The 18,156-nt window shown below is 35.1% G+C and overlaps 2 protein-coding genes across 3 annotated transcripts; both read right to left on the bottom strand.

The window, feature by feature from the left end:
• Positions 1-3,280: 3,280 nt before the first annotated feature.
• LOC147400915 (multidrug resistance protein) lies at positions 3,281-7,661 on the bottom strand. Of its 2 annotated transcripts, XM_086441973.1 has the most exons (6): positions 7,264-7,659; positions 4,536-4,673; positions 4,300-4,386; positions 4,105-4,152; positions 3,693-3,832; positions 3,281-3,529 (listed from the first exon to the last, which is right to left on the bottom strand). In XM_086441973.1, the coding sequence occupies exons 1-6, from the start codon at positions 7,528-7,530 to the stop codon at positions 3,517-3,519; spliced, it is 693 nt and encodes a 230-aa protein (XP_086298099.1). In that variant the 5' UTR covers positions 7,531-7,659; the 3' UTR covers positions 3,281-3,516. The 2 variants fall into 2 exon arrangements, with proteins under 2 accessions (XP_086298099.1, XP_086298100.1); XM_086441974.1 differs by lacking the exon at positions 3,281-3,529 and having other exon boundaries at positions 3,689-3,832; positions 7,264-7,661.
• A 1,827-nt stretch (positions 7,662-9,488) lies between these two features.
• On the bottom strand, positions 9,489-14,615 carry LOC147400914 (putative carboxylesterase 11). Its single transcript, XM_086441972.1, has 2 exons — positions 13,491-14,615; positions 9,489-10,418 (listed from the first exon to the last, which is right to left on the bottom strand). Exons 1-2 carry the CDS (start codon positions 14,393-14,395, stop codon positions 9,881-9,883), a joined length of 1,443 nt encoding a protein of 480 aa, XP_086298098.1. The 5' UTR covers positions 14,396-14,615; the 3' UTR covers positions 9,489-9,880.
• Positions 14,616-18,156: the final 3,541 nt, after the last annotated feature.

The raw sequence follows: 18,156 nt of genomic DNA, 5'->3' as shown, positions 1-18,156 counted from the left end.
TATGACTTACAAACCCAATCATCGAGAGAAGATAGGGAGCCAATACATTGGAAGGACAAGTCCCACATGTAAATAGATGGAGTACAATTTGGATACACATTTAGGAAATTGGTTCCAAAATTCGGATGGTTGTTTTAATAAAATAATTCTTTTAGCCATTTATAAATCATAAAAGGAGTATTCTTAAAATAAAAAAAAAATTAAAAAAATTAGAAGGAAAAAAGAAAATTACTTAAAATCATATACCAAAATAAATAAATTATAACGAAAGCACATCTATGGGCATGCGCACGCCACCATGTTAAGATGTCCCCCACTGAGGTCATTCCAGCACGACTCTAAAAAAAAATCGGATGAGATTCTGAATAAAATAAAGAATAATGCTGATGTGACCTCATATTGTACATCCTGACGTGAAAATATATAAGAAACATAGATGTTTTTCATTGAGATATGAGTCAAAAAGCATCTATAATTCCTACTCACTTTCATGTTAGGATGTGCAATATGAGGCACAATCTTAAGGTCATTCTACCACGACTCTAAAAGAACAATCAACTTATTAAGTGATTTAGACAAATCGGGAGATTATGTTACATGTTAATAAATAAAAGTACTAGAGGTTCATGATGGATAGAGTCGTGGGAAATTAGGATTGCACCGATGGCTGGAATTTATTGATATTTTTTGAAGTTTCCAGAAAGATAAAAAAAAAAAAAAACTGTGGGAAATTCGGATGGGCAATTAAAGGACTCCCTTTATTAAATGATTTAAGTGCCATTTGACAAAAGAATGATGACTTAATTTGACAATATTACCAATGGCATGCGACCTTGCTCATGTTCAAATCGACGTTGATCATATAGAAATTCCTAAAGTTTAAAAGTACAGATCTATATTACTATTTGGTCTGATCACTAACCAAAGTTTCAAAAATAAAGGGGCCATCAAGAAAAAAACGATAAACAAAATCGTACTCCACAAATAGATTTGAGTCGTGATAATTTGACACCCCCATCACAGAACTATAGATCATTTGCCTCGGGACACACAAGAAAAATGATCTACGGTTTTGTGATGGGGATGTATGTTAGAGGGGGGCGTTAGAAAATCATTATTCAATAAATTTAAACCATCCGAATTAATGGTGATCATTGCCTTGTACACCTTGTGTCAATTATTAGGGTGGACAACATGATTTTTTTAAGGTTGAGAAACAAAGTATGTGGACAACATCAAACAAAAGATCAATTTATTATATGGTTCATGAACACAATCTTTTCTCTAAAACTACTAATCAATAATTAATAGATTCGATCAATAAACATAAATTAGGGAGTGGGTGAGGAAGGATGAAGTTTCGTGCTGTTGCTAGGATTTGGTGCAACCTTCCTCAGTTCCATCTACTTCCTACCATATTATTGTTTTGGTTTTGAAAATCGGAGTCTCTATTTCCCTTAGATCGTAGCAGATCAGCGAAGTCAATTTAATGTGCCAGACTTGATTTTTTTTGTTTTTTTTGTTGGAAGATGGGGTGTCCGGACCATAGGTCCGACTAGTAAGGGGACGAGGCAATTGGCCTCGCCCAAATCCCCTGATATGTGTAACACCGCACAAATCACACATACCAAATAAACCGAGATAAATCCGTGGGTGACCCACGAGGGATTTTGAACTCAAGGTCTCTCCTTTTTTTTTTTTTTTTTCCGAGGGATTTTATTTTTCAGTCATGTGTTTAAAAAAAAAGGTATATATGGATCTCTCTATTTCCACGCCTAATAGATCTTACAAAATATTTCTGTGAACTTTGTGAATCGGCTACAATAAAATTACCATCTGAGAAGAATTATTTGATATCTAATTACACAAGTGAGTAATGTTATAGTGAACCTAAAAAACAAATTGGAAGTCACACCAACTTTTACTAATGCCACACTTTCCTAAATAAATCATGAAAGAATTGCGCACAGTCGGTGTGGCATTAGTAAAAATTGGTGTGGCAATATCAACACTAAATTTATTCATATTTCATATATATAAAAGGGCCAGTTGTCTTTTTTTTTTTTTTTTTCTCCTTCCTCTCTCAGGGTCTGTATGATTGCGTGCGGAAAATGAGATTTTCAGGTGTATCATGTAAGATAGAGCATTTTCCGTCAAAATTGAAATTCCACCTCGAGTGGGAAAATGTTCTTAACCCACCCCCGGAAAATGATTTTCCCACCTCTGAATGTAATTCTGTCATGCTTACCCCCACAATCCTCAAAACTAAAAACTAACACCCTTTTTGGCATTTTCCTTGGTAATCAAATGATAGAACTCATTTTCCCAAAGAATTCACATTCCCTTGAAAACTAACTACTGCAATCATACTGACTCTTAAAAGCTCATATTGGTGCAAAGTGTGAGGATGCTAGACTTTTGGTAATTTCCCTTCTAACAGGATGAAAGCTGGCATTGAAACAATTAATACTGTTTTGAATATCCAAAAAATTGTCAAATAATATGAGTCCCAAGCCGAAATATCAACTCTCCTCCTCCCAAACTTTTGCGAAGGAAAGCCATAACTGATAGTTCTCAAAACTTCTATGCTTCTTAATGCCATTTGTGAAAAATCGAAACAACAAAGAGACAAAAAAAAAAAAAAAAAACACATACAAAGATTTACATGGTTTGACAGTGTGCCTATTACCTCCATGGAACAAAACAAGAACAATCACTATCAAAATATGTAAATCTCAACTAACCCCCCTCCCCCCCCCCCCCCCCCCCCCCCCCCCCCTTTTTTTTTTTTTTCTGTCTATCTTTGATCTTAAGAGAATGCTGTTTTAAGATTTGAGTATTTCTTAGTTTAACAATGAATTTATCTTTGTTGTATTATTAATTGGTGAATTAATTCATAAAGTTGCATGATAAACTCAACTTTAAAAAAATTGATCCATCCAAAAATTCCCATATCCAGACCATTGCATGGCCATCAAGATTTGTGTAGTGTGGCTCTTCTTGAGGACCCTCAAGAGTAAGTACTCGAGGACCATGGCTATGAAGCTGACCGTTTTGGAATGTTAACATTGCCTTGAATCGGGATTTGTTTTACTTCAGTTTGAATAGCAATTAAGGACCAAGACTCATACTCTATGGGTAATTCTCAAAAACACCTCCAATGTTAATTATAGACTATAGTTTTAAAGGAAAAAAAAAACGCTATAAATGGCAAATTTTTACGTGTAGTTTTCTCCCCTAAAGCTTCACTAGGGCATGCAAAGAGTGTGAGACACAAGTATGCACAAATCAACATTTCACAATTAGAGAGATAAATCTCTTCTACTGAGACAATAACATAGAAAAACCTACAAATTATGTTTAATGAACAGAGATCTATAAACAAAAAAGCTTATCCTGTTGAGTTGCTGTATATGCAACCTTGCTCCGATGCAGCACTAGTTGCTATCAAGTGAAGCATTCCAAGCTTACGAGAACATCTGCCAAACCATTCACAGAAGGATGGATTCTTCATCTTCAGCCTTTCACGCTGCAACAATATAGGAGATTTCATGTACATTTATAATAATAAAAAGTAATATGTGGGTATTAGAAATACGGCTGTGAGTGTGCGGTTCTCGTGGGTTGAGAGAGAGAGAGAGAGGGGATGGCATGCCTTATCGAGTAACTATAATATTTGCAAATAAACTTACTTGGATTTCTCTTTGGATTCTTCTTCGGTCTCCTCACTTGTTGAACTCAGGGCTGTAATCTTTCCAAATGATTCTTTGGCATCTCCAAAGAAGTCCTTTACTTTGTCAAGCACAGTTTTGAGCTCCTCTTGCCTCGGAAGCTGAAGATGGGATTACAATGCAATACAAAATGAGCACACTTTAACAATATGATCCGAGTTTTAAGAAAACTAATGCAAGGGAAATTGTAAAACAAAAAATCCCAAATCTCAGTTATTTGATTTGAAACATTCTAATGGGGCATTGCCCTTCCATTATATCATCTTGTATTATTTAAAATCTGTTATACAAGGTAGAAGGAACAAAACTTGCATTGCAAATATATTTTAAAAATGAAAAAAGATGAAGAAGAATAAGAAGAACTAAACCTCACCTCAATCACATCTGAAGTAGAAAGTGCAGCTCTCAAGTTGTTATTTTCCTGCACAATCCATGAAACTAAAATTACATAATAGCTTAATAGAACTATTTTCTCTCTTATTTGTGCATGTTTGAATTGTTGATAGTAAGTAACTTTGAGGCCCGAGGAAAATACAATGCTATCTAGTGCAAGGAAAAGAGACATTACGACAAGTTTGTAGCCATATCTAAACTCCTTACACGACCGCAATACACGATGCTGCCTAAGTGCCGTCTTCTGTATCTCCTTCTCATCCTGTTTAAATCATAGACCGCCTGACAAAGTCAGTAGTGTATGAACATCAGAGAAAACAACAATAAAAGCTCCATTATTTTCCGAGAAAAAAAAAAGTTCCTAAAGTGTAATTAGAGGGGGAGGGGGGAATAGAGCCTGAATAATATTACTCTGTAAATCACAGCTGCAATATTCCTCGCAAGTGTATCCTTGTAGAGATATTTTCCAAGAATATTATCTTTGGCTGCAACCATGATCTTTGCCGTTGTCCCACCAGTTATAAGACTAAGTGGGTACCAAAGATAAACCTGTCCAAACGTCAAGCCCATTAGTGTATAAATATACAGAATGACAAGCAATGTGACAAAGACATGGACATGTGTGTCAGTGCCCAACAGCGACGTGTAGTGTTCTACACATTGACTCTCAAAAACCCAATAAGTCGACGTAGACATACAGATTATTACATCTGCTGAGAATTGAGATATTTTATAATGGTTTAATTGGTGCTAGGAATGCAATATAGAAAGAAGAGTCGTGATCATATGACTTGCCAGGTGGCATACTCAATTGACTCCATGACGTGACAAGTTTGAAAACCATAGATCTGTACGCTTCGGGATATACGATTGCACTTCCCCATAAAAATGTATCCCGAGGGAGCCATGTATCCCGAGGCATATAGATTTACGGGTCTCAAACTTGTCCACGTCAAGGAGTCAATTGAGTATGCCACCTGGCGAGTCATATTATCAAGAATCTAGAAAGAATGCACTAAGATGAGATGATATACATTAAAAACAAATAAATGAATGGAGGCTTGCGGATTAGAGGGGCTAAGATTAACAAATAAAGCTCTCTTGGGTAAGTGCCTTTACATATTCGGGGAAGAAAGAGACAACTTGTGGAGGAGGGTGGTTCAGGCTAAATATGGAGAGAAGAGGTTTGGTAGGTATAGTGGTGAGACTAGAGGAACTTACGGGTGTAGTGTGTGGAGAAGTATCCTGAAGAGTGTTGATAAGTTTGATAGGGAGATTAGATTCAAAGTTGAGTTAGGGGACAAGGTTAGATTATAGGAGGATTTTTGGTGTGAAACTTCGTTTCTATCTACATTTCCATCTTTGTATGCTTGTTCTTTAAAAAAAAAAAAAAACTCAGTGAAACAGTGTCTGATTCCGGACGGCAACACGGATTCTTGGGATTTGGGATTCAGGAGGAATTTCAATAATCAGGAATTGATGGAAGTCACATCTCTTCTTGATCTCCTTAATTCGATCAAATTTAGAGAAAACGAGCAGGACAAGAGGGAATGATTCAAGACTAAGGATAATAGGTTCTCTGTCAAGTCTTTCTATTATTGCTTGCTTCCGTTGTGTGAGGTATCTTTCTCCCCATCTAACATTTGGTCCGCTCTTGTTCTCTCCAAGGTATCTTTCTTTGTATGACTTGCCTTTTTGGGTAGAATCCTTAAATTACCCCAAATTTTTTCCATCTTTGTTCAAGAGATGGGGAGTCCGTCAACCACATTCTTATTCATTGTTCCTTCTCCCGTGTTATTTGGATGTTCTTCTTATCTCGTTTCCAAGTGGATTGGGTTCTTTCTTTATCTTTTTTCGTTCTTTTAGAGGGCTGGAGTTTCACTATCTTCTCTTCTAGAAAGAGGTATCTTTGGGCTATCTTTCCTTCCACCATTGCTTGGGGTCTCTAGAGAGAGCCCAACAATAGGGTATTCCATAGCAAGGAGAGCTCGTTTCACATGGTGATTTTAGAGATTTTGGGGTTTCTTTTCTTTTGGTCGAAGATGAGTCACTTTGCAGGAGTGTGCTTCCAAGATTTTATTTTTAATTGGGAAACCATTTGTGATTCGTAGCCCCTCAGCGGGTGTGTATTCTTTTCCTTTCTTTCTTTTTTTGCCTCGTTGGTTTTTCTTGTTCTGTTGTTTGGGGGCCATCTCAGCCTCCTCTTATCCTTTTTCATCAGTATTAAAATTTATATTTATCAGAAAAAACAAACAAATAGAAAATATATAAATCATATCTGAACAGGAAAGAAAAATCTGAATAAATTATTGAAGTGGATTGTGTCCAAAACATGATTGACACACCATGTCAGACATAGAAAATGGAGTGTTCTTGTTACGTATACAACAAGGAACAATTCATACATAACCATCAAAACCCATCCCAAAGTACAGGTATACAGGAATTAATAGCCCATCACCAAAAAAAAAAAATCAAGAAAAATTACCAAGATCAGAATTTGAAGAACCCGCAAGTGCATCAACATTACAGTAAGAACCCATTGCTGACACATTTAACCATAAATAAAACTACAATTACATGAAGTCCCATAGTCAAATATCAGAAAGATTTACCGAACAATCCATAAAAAAACTTAAGCTAATGTCATGGCAATGACCCACACTTGTATAATTTAATGCAAGAATACATCACAAGAAAAAGACATAATTCTCAACAGAATTGAAAACTTCCATATATTTTAAAAGAAACCCATAACAGAAAATTCTTCTAAAATGCAGAAACACAATCAACAAAGAAATGAAATTACTAAAAACACAAGCTCAAGCCATGGAAATGACCCACACTTGCATAATTTAATTAAAAAAAAAAAACACCAAGAAAAAGACATAATTCTGAACAGAATTGAAAACTTTCCATGCATATTAAGAGAAACCCATCACAGAAAATTATTCTAAACTTATAGAAAAACAATCAACAAAGAAATGGAAATACTAAAAACCCATAAAAATTACTGGAAACCCATCAGCAAACATGAACCAATTTCACCAAACTCACATTCAAATAACAAAATTATTAATACCCATCATCAGGAAACCAATAACAAACAAAAAAAAACTTCAAGAGAGAGAGAACTAACATTAGCCATACGGATGAAAATGACGAATTTGGGGTTGCCATCGTCTTCCATCTTGGGCAAAGGAGGAGGGGGAGGGCGTTTGAACTGACGATCTTGCATTCCTCTCTTCCCCTTCGCTTGAACCACCAAAACATGTTGTCTCTGTTGCTGTTTTTTGACAGTCTGAGTAGAGGAAACAGAGTGTTTGACGAGCAAATCTTCCTGGGTTCTTCTCGATCTCGATGGAGGAGGTCGAATCAGGGCGTTTAGAGACATACCCACCTCCATTAATTCTGTGAAAACTGTAGAAATGATTCTTTCTCCCAGTCTCGTTTTCTATCTCTCTGTGTTTCTATGTTTTTCTTTGATTTAAAAGGTGGATGAGGATACAAATCATCAAAAACGACTCTCTCTCTTACCCTTATCCACTGATCCACATTCAAATAGATGGATTCTATTCCAACCCTCCAACGACGTTGGACACTCGCTGCTAGCTGCTATTGGCATCCCAACTTTTTTATTAATTACATCCCAATTTCTTAAATTATTTCACACAATAATGAAAGATTAAAACACCTCATACACTAAAAACTATAGAGAGATAGACAGTTTCTATTAGCACCCCAAGTTGTAGTTATTTTCAACCATTGACACTTTTCATTTTAATAGGGGTGCAATGAGTAAACGTTGGGGTGCCAATAGCATCTCCCTTATATAAATATATATTCTAAATATTATTCTTTATTATATATCATATTTGAGTTATTACTATTTTTTTTTTTTTTTTGGATTCACCAATTTCTGATTTTATCTTTTCTGCTCCTACTCATTTGACTCAGCACCCTCTTTTGTTTGCTAGGCAAGCAAGATCAGTTTAATTAACTAATAGTTAGTAAGTGAAAGTTTGAACCAAGTCAAGGTATCAATACTCACCTCTACCATATGTATTTTGACAACCCGACTTTGCAACTCTTTAAAGAATAATGATTTTATGACCGCCCCTCTGACATATGCCTTCCTACACTTCCATTACAGAGTTGTAGATCATTTGCCTTGGGATACATACGAAAAAGATTATGATTCTACCTATCCCAAGCTAAATGTTATATGATTTTGTGACGGATGTGTATGCCAGAGGGGGGAGTCAGGTTATCACGACTCTTGTTTAAAACTGGTTGATTTTATTATTGTTCATGAAAATTTTGTTAAGCTTGATCATGTTAATGTAGAAGTAGTGCTTCTCCATTTTACCCACCTATCACTAATTTTATGAGATTTTCACATGATTGGTGTTATTGATGTTTATAAATTTTCTTTTAGTTTGAGTAGTACACATCACTTTGGATATGCTTCTTGACTAGTTTCTCCATTTGAACCTAACTAATGAAAATAATTTATAGAGTCCAAATTTGTAATATATCTTCTGAAATTTTGTGCTAAAAGAAATAATTAAACCCATATCTTTAAATTAATTAAATTTACAAAATTGCCCAGCTACAAGATTGTAACAAACTATATCTACCTCTTGCTAGTTCTTAGAAAGAAATTCATTTTCAGATTTTTTTTAAATATAAATACTAATCTGTAAATTTGTCATGTACTATGGACACATTAGGGGGCAATGTTTGTTAATCTACAACAACAGCAGAGACGATACACTTGATCCAGTGATCAGGTCCTTTGCCGAATCTGGTTCGAACATCACCCAGCTTGTTTGACCATGGAATAAGACCCAGGAAGCGTGTTTCTCACAATCCGCTTTAGTTTGAATTGTAGGGCTTTGATCTGGTTGGGTGTTGTGGGCATCATGCTATAGTTTTAACCCAATGTGGTCACACGCCCAATGGCCGATGGAACGAGCAACATCTGCAGCCCTCACTATGGCTTAATGCAGAAAAATGACTTTCTACTGAGTTTAAGAAGAGAAATAAAGAACAATTTAAAAAAACCAACAAAAAACCATTTTTAAAACAGTTAGCGATATAATGTATGTGTGAACAGCTTAAAGAAAATATAATTGGCATTCTCGGCCATTGAATAAGTCGTGTGAACAGCTTAACGAAAATATAATAGGCATTCTCGGCCATTGAATAAGTCCAGTAGCATCGCTTAACAGCCATCTAATCCAACATTTTACAGTCATGAAAAATGTTTCAAAGCTTATAACTAGAGATGAAAAAGTTGAGATTTGTAACAGTATTTGCAAATCTAGTCGAGTAAACGTATATCTATAAAGATCTTAAAAATAAAGGAAGCTTTGGTAATTCATTAATTTCAATTCTCTATTCATTACGATAATACATTTTACATAGAGAAGAACATGAACAAAAGAATGTTCAGAGAACATCCCAATGTAGTATCGAACAAGGATGGAAATGTCTCTCCGAGTTTAATTGAATCCTACTCATGCAACTTTTATATCTTACAAAAAGAACAGAACAAGAGGAGGAGGGAGGGAGAACAAGGAAGGAAGAAAAAGAAAAGAACGGAACAACCATAAGCAAAGGTCGGCAGACAGATTAACCAAAACAATCTACGCACGCACCCCACTAGATAGCCGAGTAATGTAGTATGCTCTCCCCATCTCATAGAAGAAACACTGGTGCACAAAACTGATACTGTCATCACTTACATCTACTTAATAAGAGAACTCATGGCCTCGAAGTGAGATATACTTCTTAACCCAGATTGCAATGTCCTCAGCACAAGCCTGGGCCTGTGGCGTCTTTAGGAGCATGTCGAGTGTTGCAAACTCATGCACGGCATCCTTGTACTCAAGGACGGGTGCATCGACGTTCACCTTACGGAGCTCCTCTGAGTATGCAATGGCACGATCTCGCATCCAGTCATGCTCTGCCACAATAGTCAGTGTTGGGGGCATGTACTTCAACGGCGGCTCTCTCCCGGGGATAAGAGGGTTTGCTGCTGGGTGGTCCAGGCTGAATTCCTCTTCGGGTAGAAATAGCTTCCACGCTAGTAAGCACATGGCCTTGTCGTAGAAGTAAGAATTTGCCAGCTTGATCTCTGAATGTGTAGGGACACTCCCAATGAAGAATGGGTACATGAGAACTTGAGCCACCACCTTGACGGGATCTAGACGCTTGCCCAACTCAACTGCCTTCCTAGCCACATAGTCTGCAATATTTGCACCGCAGCTCACACCAAGGAGAGCACACCTGATTTGCCATAGTCAAACAGCATTATTATGTCGGTAAAATACCAATACATTATTAGAACTTTGGTAAAATAGAAGTTTAAAATAAAAAAGTGGACGATATGTAATTCGGTTAACAAAGCCTGTTATGCAACTAAAATGCTTTTCTTTCACAGAGAAGTTCAAGACCCATCAAAATATGGAATGGCATGCCACAATCAGTAGGTCTTCGAGCAGACAAGAGACCCCCAACAATATTTGCAAGGTCACTTAAAAGGACCCTGAAAAAATTTCCTCACATGCTAAAGAGCAGCTCATATAAACACACATACTCAGTGCTCCTGATAATTCACCTTAGCAAGCGTATGTTTGCCTAACAATATTTTCCAAGAAAATAGTTTGTTTAATACAAATGTTTCCACATGATGTTAGTTAGGCAAAGTCTTGTTAGTTACCCAAATAAAAATGGGAAAATATTGAACAAAATAAATTTATCACATCACTCAATGATTTCTTCTTCATAGAATGGCGCTGAAGGTGATTGGATTAAGCACCATTTCTGAATAGGGATTAAAACAGGTCGGATATGAGCCTATCCATATCAATATCCGATTTTTTTATCTGGATCCGACTCGGACCCTACAAGCTAAAACCATATCCAAACCATTTTGCTTTTACTAAAGCCGCATTTGGATCCAACCAGAACGAATTAATTGATTCGGGTTGGATAATTTTGAATTGTTCAAGGTCATTTCAAGGAAAATCACTAAAAGTGCCCAAAAGGTGACTTGAACTCAAGACCTCTTCCTTTTTGGAGGAGGCCTTAGCCACTGTGTCAAACACTTGTTGCCAAGGCCTCCTCCAAAAAGGAAGAGGTCTTGAGTTCAAGCCACCTTTTGGGCATTTTTAGTGGTCAAGGGACATCAACCCATATCCAACCCATTTTTGAATTCGGATATACTTAAGGAACCAAACCCGCTAAAATCGGATTCGGATCACTTGGATTTCTAATAAAATCTGACTCATTTTAAGCCCTATTTCTGAAAGTACAAGTTTGAGGTCATAGAGATCAAGCCCAAATCACTCCTCCAATGTCCATCAATAGAGATGTTCGCTTTCTTCATAGTTGATCACCAATCTTGTATCTTTGCCAAGTCTCCCAATTTCTCAGCAGTTACAACATAAAAAATCATCATTATCAAGCCCACAGACCAGATATTCACGTGTCTCTCATGAATTGTTATGAGCAGCAAGGGTTTGTTTGCACATCCAAAACATGGAATGAATCGCAACATTGCCACACCATTAGTGTAAACCTCCACTCTCCCTTTTTTATTATTGTACAAATGAACCTTTTTTACCACCGAGCAATCTAATTGAGATAGTGTGCTATCAAGGTCATGAATTTTTAAAAGCACTGTAGAGACCCCACATGGATATCATGTTCTCTTGGAGATTGTCACCAATGGAAGACCAACAACTTACCCACTCTTGACATGATACAGAAATATACCGCTCAATGAAAATCTTTGTGCTTATGTTCACACCCATCTTTTGATAAATCAGTATAGTTAAAACCTCAACAACCATCATTATCAAGCCCATACACCTGTTATCTCACTTGTCTCTCACAAATTTTTTTGGTTAACAAGGGTTTGTTTGCACATCTAAACCATCGGATGATTACGATATAGCCATAACATCTGCAGAAACCTCTACTCCTTTTTCATTCTTGTGCAAATGGACCTTCTGTGCCACCAAGCAATCTAATTGACTGATTGAGTGCTATCATGGTCGTGAATTTCCAAAAGCGCTGATGGAACCCCACAGGATATCACGTTCTCTTGGAGATTGTCTCCCACAAAACCAACAACCTACCTACACTTGACATCATACACAAATACAACGCCCCATGTAAATATCCATATGCTTATGTCCACATCCATCTTTTGATCAATTTACCATCACACTGAACTAGACAAAATCATCCATCCAGAATTCATATTGTCCGTTATTCTCAACATCATAGCCATCATAGCTTCTGTCCATAAAGATACATAAGCACAGTGCTCATAAAAATCTTTGAGCTTATATTTGCAGCCATTTTTTATCTATGTAATATCTCATGGAATTAGATTATTATCTAGCCTACAATTCATATTGTGTGAGTGATTCTCAACATCAGGGCCATCCCCAGTTCTGTCACATAAAGATATAAAACTTGATGCCGGCAATGTTTCTACTGTAATCCACTTGAAGAAGACAAGTTTTGCTTTCCCATGGAGGCACATCAATCAATCAACAATATTCTTCAAAGGTTATATGCTCTTGGTGTATACGAGTTCCATCCAACTTAAGGTTCTCATATTTGTTTGAGGGGTGCGAAAAGATAACAGAGCATTGTAATATGGTATTTGACATACATTGTATCATAATGGTAGTATGGTTAGATTTGGAAAGCACTATTTGAGGAAAGATATCAATTAGTTCGTCCAATTTGAGACCTACATTGTCAATTTTTGTCATCTTTATCATCCCACGTGGTATCATATAATATAAAGATCAGCAATTATCAAACCTAGGTTCAAAGAATAAATTGGATCATACAATCATATAGGGCTCAGATCTACTCAAACCAATAAAAGACTGAGATATACACTTTTTTTTTCTAGATTTTGAGCACAGGAAATATATTTTAAGTTCCCTTGGACATGAAAGTAATTCCATACTACCGTCTTCATTTATCCATATGTAGCAAACCAACTTCAAAACAATTAACAACAACAAAGTTCTAAGCCACGTCAAATGGAATTAGAGTTGAAATGGTGGAAACTTTATAAGGTGCAGGATTGAACTCCTAGAACGGTAAGCATTCAAATTCATTGTTTTCAATTTACCCATCACTAATGTATTCAGAACTTCTTTTTTGAGACAATGAGAATCTTTTTTCCCTAAAGCATCATAATCTTCTGATAAAACAAAAAACTAGAAGTGGGTTTCTTCATATTAGAAAAAACATTTAGCACTAATAAAAGATTGCATGAAAAATTCAACATTTATCAACTAATCTAATGCAGGGGAATAAAAACGCAACCTTGATGGATCACCATGAGCAGCTAACCAAGGCTCCACCATAGATGCCCCAAATGTATCTGCAATATGTCGATTAACATCCGATCTCTTGAGATCTGAACCAGCACCACGCGTGCTCCCAAGCGATTTACTACATTCTGCCAAATTTGCTTGCTTTCCTAACCAATGCAACACCTTCAACCCATCCTCAAATGCAGCTGGATACCGATTCTCCGGTGCCAGTCTATAACCAACCGCGATCACAATTACATCACACAATTGTGCAATCCTTCTACAAAAGAAATCATTCGCCACCGAATCATTGCTTCCAGAAACGAATCCTCCCCCGTGAAATTGCAAGATTACAGGTAATTTTCTACAGATCTGATTGTGATTATCTGTCAATGGAGAATACCCTCTATAATTCCCACTCTCTTGTTTCAAATTCAAACTCTCAGCTTCACTACTTCCACCATAACTGCTCCTACGGATCTGCTCCGATGGGGTTGCGGCCTTAGTGGTCGGAGAGGCACCATAGCTGTTACGACGAAGTGAGTGCTGTAGATGATTGAGATTTTGATTAGCTTCCAACGTAGCAGACGATCTTGAATCGGAATCGGAAGATGGTTTTAAAGAGGCCCTAACCCTAACCCTAGATTGAGATTTGGTGTCGGAATCTGATGCGGCTAGGGAGGTTTCCGGGAGGAAAATTCGAATGGAGAGAGAAGCGAAGGGATCTATGTGGATGTCTTTGGTGGCGACGCCGTCGGTGAAGGTAGGATTAGCTGCGGCGACGGATTCTTCCGGCCGAGATGTGACGCCGAATGGATTGGTTTCATCAAATGGGGTTTGGATTCGGTTCTGTAATCTGTGTTTTAGAAGAAATTTGAAGAAAACACTGTAGAGTTTCACAGCCACGCTAGGCATCTCGCCCCCTTCTCCCTCTCTCTCTCTCTCTCTCTCTCTCTCTCTCTCTCTCTGTGATTGCAGATTAGGGTTAAAGGTGAATTAATGGAGATTAAAATTAGGGTTTTTAATGTTGAAATTTCATGGAGAAATTAAGGAGACTGGTTCAAATTCAACATTTCAAAGGCGTAAGAGAATCTGAGAGAGAGAGAGAGAGGGTTTGATTTTAAAGATAAAATTACGGTCCTCTGTTTCAATCATACAAGAGGAGGAGAGTTGGGTGGAGGCTAAGGTGCGTGATACGCACAAGTTTTGGCCTTTTTTGGGAACATGGGATCCACTGCTTCAGAAGTAGAGTAATTTAAAAGCAATCCCATTTCACTTTTTTAACACGTGGCAGATATTTCCGGGCATTTGTGGACCCACACAAAAAATCAAGATGATTACCACTTTAAACTTGAAGGCATGTCAATGGGTCGGCCCTATTAGATTCCTAAGATAACATCGAAATTATTTTATTATAATTATTCGATTTTTAAACGATTTAAATCAAAATTGAAATTGTCAAAAACTACATTTACTTGGAAGAAGGAGATTAAAAAGAAAAAACATTTTGAATCTTTATAAAATTATTTTTCTTTAAAAAATAAAATATCATCTAAAAAATATCAATAATGTAATTGAAAGTAAAAATATAAGATTTTTTTTTTAAATAATTAAAATCAATTTTCTTTACAAGAAATAAACTTTTAAAAGATAGTAATATCTATTAATTTTAAAATATAGAGAAGTCTAAAAATATCTATAATTATAATAATAAGAAAATGAAAATAAATAAATAGATTTCAAATACTTGTGTGTAATCATCAGATATAAATACGATTTCAAAACTCGTTCGAGATCATGACTTATCGTTCGAGTCGTCTTGATATTAGGCATGTACGAAACGAACAAATCAATTTTTTGAACAAAATTTAAAATCCCATGTTTATTTTTCTCATTTTTTGAATAAGACGTCTCAAACATATCGAAAAATTCACTTGAGACTACTCGATATCTGGCATGAACAAGACGAGATGCGAAATCAAATTTTAAAACCATGGATAGAAACTATTGGTTCAATTTTATTTCAATTCTGATTCTATTCAATTATTTAAATAAAAAAAAAATGGATTTAGAATTGAGATTTTTTGTTTCTATTTTGATTAAATGGGTACCCATCGACATCCCTTCTTGAAGCAATAATTTCATTATTTTTCTTTATGGGTTTGGTGCGAACATACCTTCTGTTCTTGAAGTGCTGGAGAATAAATTTGTAAAATGTAAAATGATTAGAAATCTCCAATGATTTTTATTGATTAAATGATGCATAACTGAGATGGGAGTAAGTAAAGCTAATCAACTCTTGGAGTATAGAATTATCTGGAACTGTCACATTGTGTTTTTCTTGCCAGGTAGGATGACGAGATTCAAATTAATTTATCGTTCACTACTGTTTTTTTTTTTTAAATTATTATTTAAATAGTGATTTCAACATTTATATTATATTATATTATATTATTTATATGAAAATAGACCGTTCTGTACGACTTTTTCATCGACAAAAATACCCTTATTTTTAATATAAATTCTTTTTACATCTTAGATTTTTTTCTCACTCTTCGTCCGTCTTTTCACCTTCTTTGCAAATCCTACATTTTCTTGAAATTTCTCTTCAACTCTCTAAAATGTAAGTTACATTTTAACGGAGAAACCCTACTAACATCTTATCTCCAAAACACCTTGATTTTTTTTATTTTTTCTTCGAAAATCAATCATCTTCCAACTCTTTAATCTCTATGACAAGTTCTTAAATCTATCATTTTTTCATTTCCTTAGTCTCTAGTAGAAAATCCTTGATTTTTCAATCAAAAAATTTAATTAATCTATATTTCAAAAATCTGTTTTGATTTTTACTAGAGTTCATCTTTGCCTACAATATGGGCATCCTCTTTAGGGTAAAAGGATTTAAAGTGTAAAAATAGAACTGAAGGGGTATTATTAAAAATATTTGAGATTAAGAGACTAAAAAAAGAAAAATAATAATGTTGGAGATATTTAATAAAAAAATGGGAGAAAAGAAAGATAATAAATTGGGATAAATGAGTAAAAGAGGAAAAATAGTAAAATTGGAAATGTATCATTGAAAAAAAAGGAGAAAAAGAGGAAAGAGTAAAATTGAGGGGGTGCGGGGGGAGGAGAGTATTATTAAAAATAGGAGGAAAAAAGATATTAAAATTGACGAAGGTGAAGAGGAAAGACTCACTAAACTGTAACATAGTGGGATCGATCGTTGTATTTTATTATATTTATATTTAAATGTTGAATTACCTAAATATTTATGACCAAAGAGGAGTGTAATTTTTTTGTTTATAAAGGTTGAAAGAGATAAAATCTTAAGGTTAAATAGATTGAAGTGATTTATTTTGGAAAAACAAAAATCGAGGGTTTTAATTACTTTACAAAGATGAGGGCGTTTGGGTCAGTTTCTTATAGTCTATAATAGAAGACCATGTTATCAATTTGAAAATAAGGAGGTAATTCAAATATTAACCAAAGAATGAGGTATCTGTCTAAATCACCCTTGTTTTAAAGGATCAATTCCTAAATTGCATGGCCGCCAGCGCATCCTACTAAAAAACGGTGCATGACGTTTTTTTTTTTTAAATCTTATCTCATCAAGAGAAAATCCTTTTCGATCTCGACATTTTGACTCAGCCTCATTCCGAGTTATCCATGTCAAATCAGACACAACTCGACCGATTTGTCAAAAGAACTCGGCTAAATCAGACCATCAATTCAAATTCAGTGATTTTTGTACTAATAATTTTTTTTTTATAATCTAATTAATATTATTTATATGAAAGTATATTCTTTTTTTATATATTAAGATGGATTAATATTCACAATCATAATTGAAGAAGGCATCCAATTTTACTTTAAGCCAACTATTTGTAAAGGTTTATTTCTTCAAAATAAATAAAATTACAATCCTTATATATCATCAAGTAGTTTTTAGTTGTATAAAATAGTAGAAATATCCCTTTTTTGTATTATTTATAAAATTATTTTACTAAATATTTTAAATTAAAAAAAAAAAGATCTTTACAGTGATTTAAATGGTAAAATGTTATAAAAATTAGATTACTAAATTAAAAATTTTAAAGTAATTAGTTGAGATGGTAAAGACCACTAAATTTGCTCCCCAAGTGATCACACCTTCGAATCTATATATGCACCTCCATGATAAATGATTATATTTAATTATTATACATATTTGCGGGCCATCAAAGCAACATATATATATAGAATTAGGATCCGTATACACGTAAAGCTACTCATAAAGCTACAACATGTTTTATCTTATATGGGCAAAAATGTTTGGAATGGGCTGATTTTTTGTGAGGATGATCTCTATGGTGATGAGATCATCCTTGCAAAAAATCAGCTTATTATGAAACTTCTAGCCCCATGTTTACAAGTTGAAAAATTTTAGACTGTCCAATTTTTGTAAATCAGTTTTGATGGGGTTAGAAGCTTTGGAATGGGATGATTTTTTGCAAGGATTATCCCCTCACCATAGAGATCATCCTTACAAAAAATCAGCCTATTCCGAATCTTTTTAATCATATAAGACAAAAACGTTGTAGCTTTATGTGTCTACGGTACCCCACCCATATATATATATATATATATATATATATATATATATATATATATATATATATATATATATATATAGG

The sequence above is a fragment of the Akebia trifoliata genome, chromosome 5 (assembly GCF_017979445.1).
Source record: "Akebia trifoliata isolate Shusen 1 chromosome 5, ASM1797944v1, whole genome shotgun sequence".
NCBI lineage: Eukaryota > Viridiplantae > Streptophyta > Magnoliopsida > Ranunculales > Lardizabalaceae > Akebia > Akebia trifoliata.
The sequence above is the reverse complement of the archived record's forward strand: the minus strand, read 5'-3'. Positions and strand labels throughout refer to the sequence as shown.

Bases quoted from the DNA above. Each gene is read 5' to 3' on its own strand.
- LOC147400914 (XM_086441972.1), bottom strand. From the start codon at position 14,395: ATGCCTAGCGTGGCTGTGAAACTCTACAGTGTTTTCTTCAAATTTCTT. The intron at 10,419-13,490 runs GTTGCGTTTTTA...ATGGCAAATCAG, and splicing joins GCTCATGGTGATCCATCAAG to GTGTGCTCTCCTTGGTGTGA.
- LOC147400915 (XM_086441973.1), bottom strand. From the start codon at position 7,530: ATGGAGGTGGGTATGTCTCTAAACGCCCTGATTCGACCTCCTCCATCG. The intron at 4,387-4,535 runs GTAATATTATTC...TGATTTAAACAG, and splicing joins TTGCAGCTGTGATTTACAGA to GATGAGAAGGAGATACAGAA. The intron at 3,833-4,104 runs GTGAGGTTTAGT...TCCCATCTTCAG, and splicing joins CTACTTCAGATGTGATTGAG to CTTCCGAGGCAAGAGGAGCT.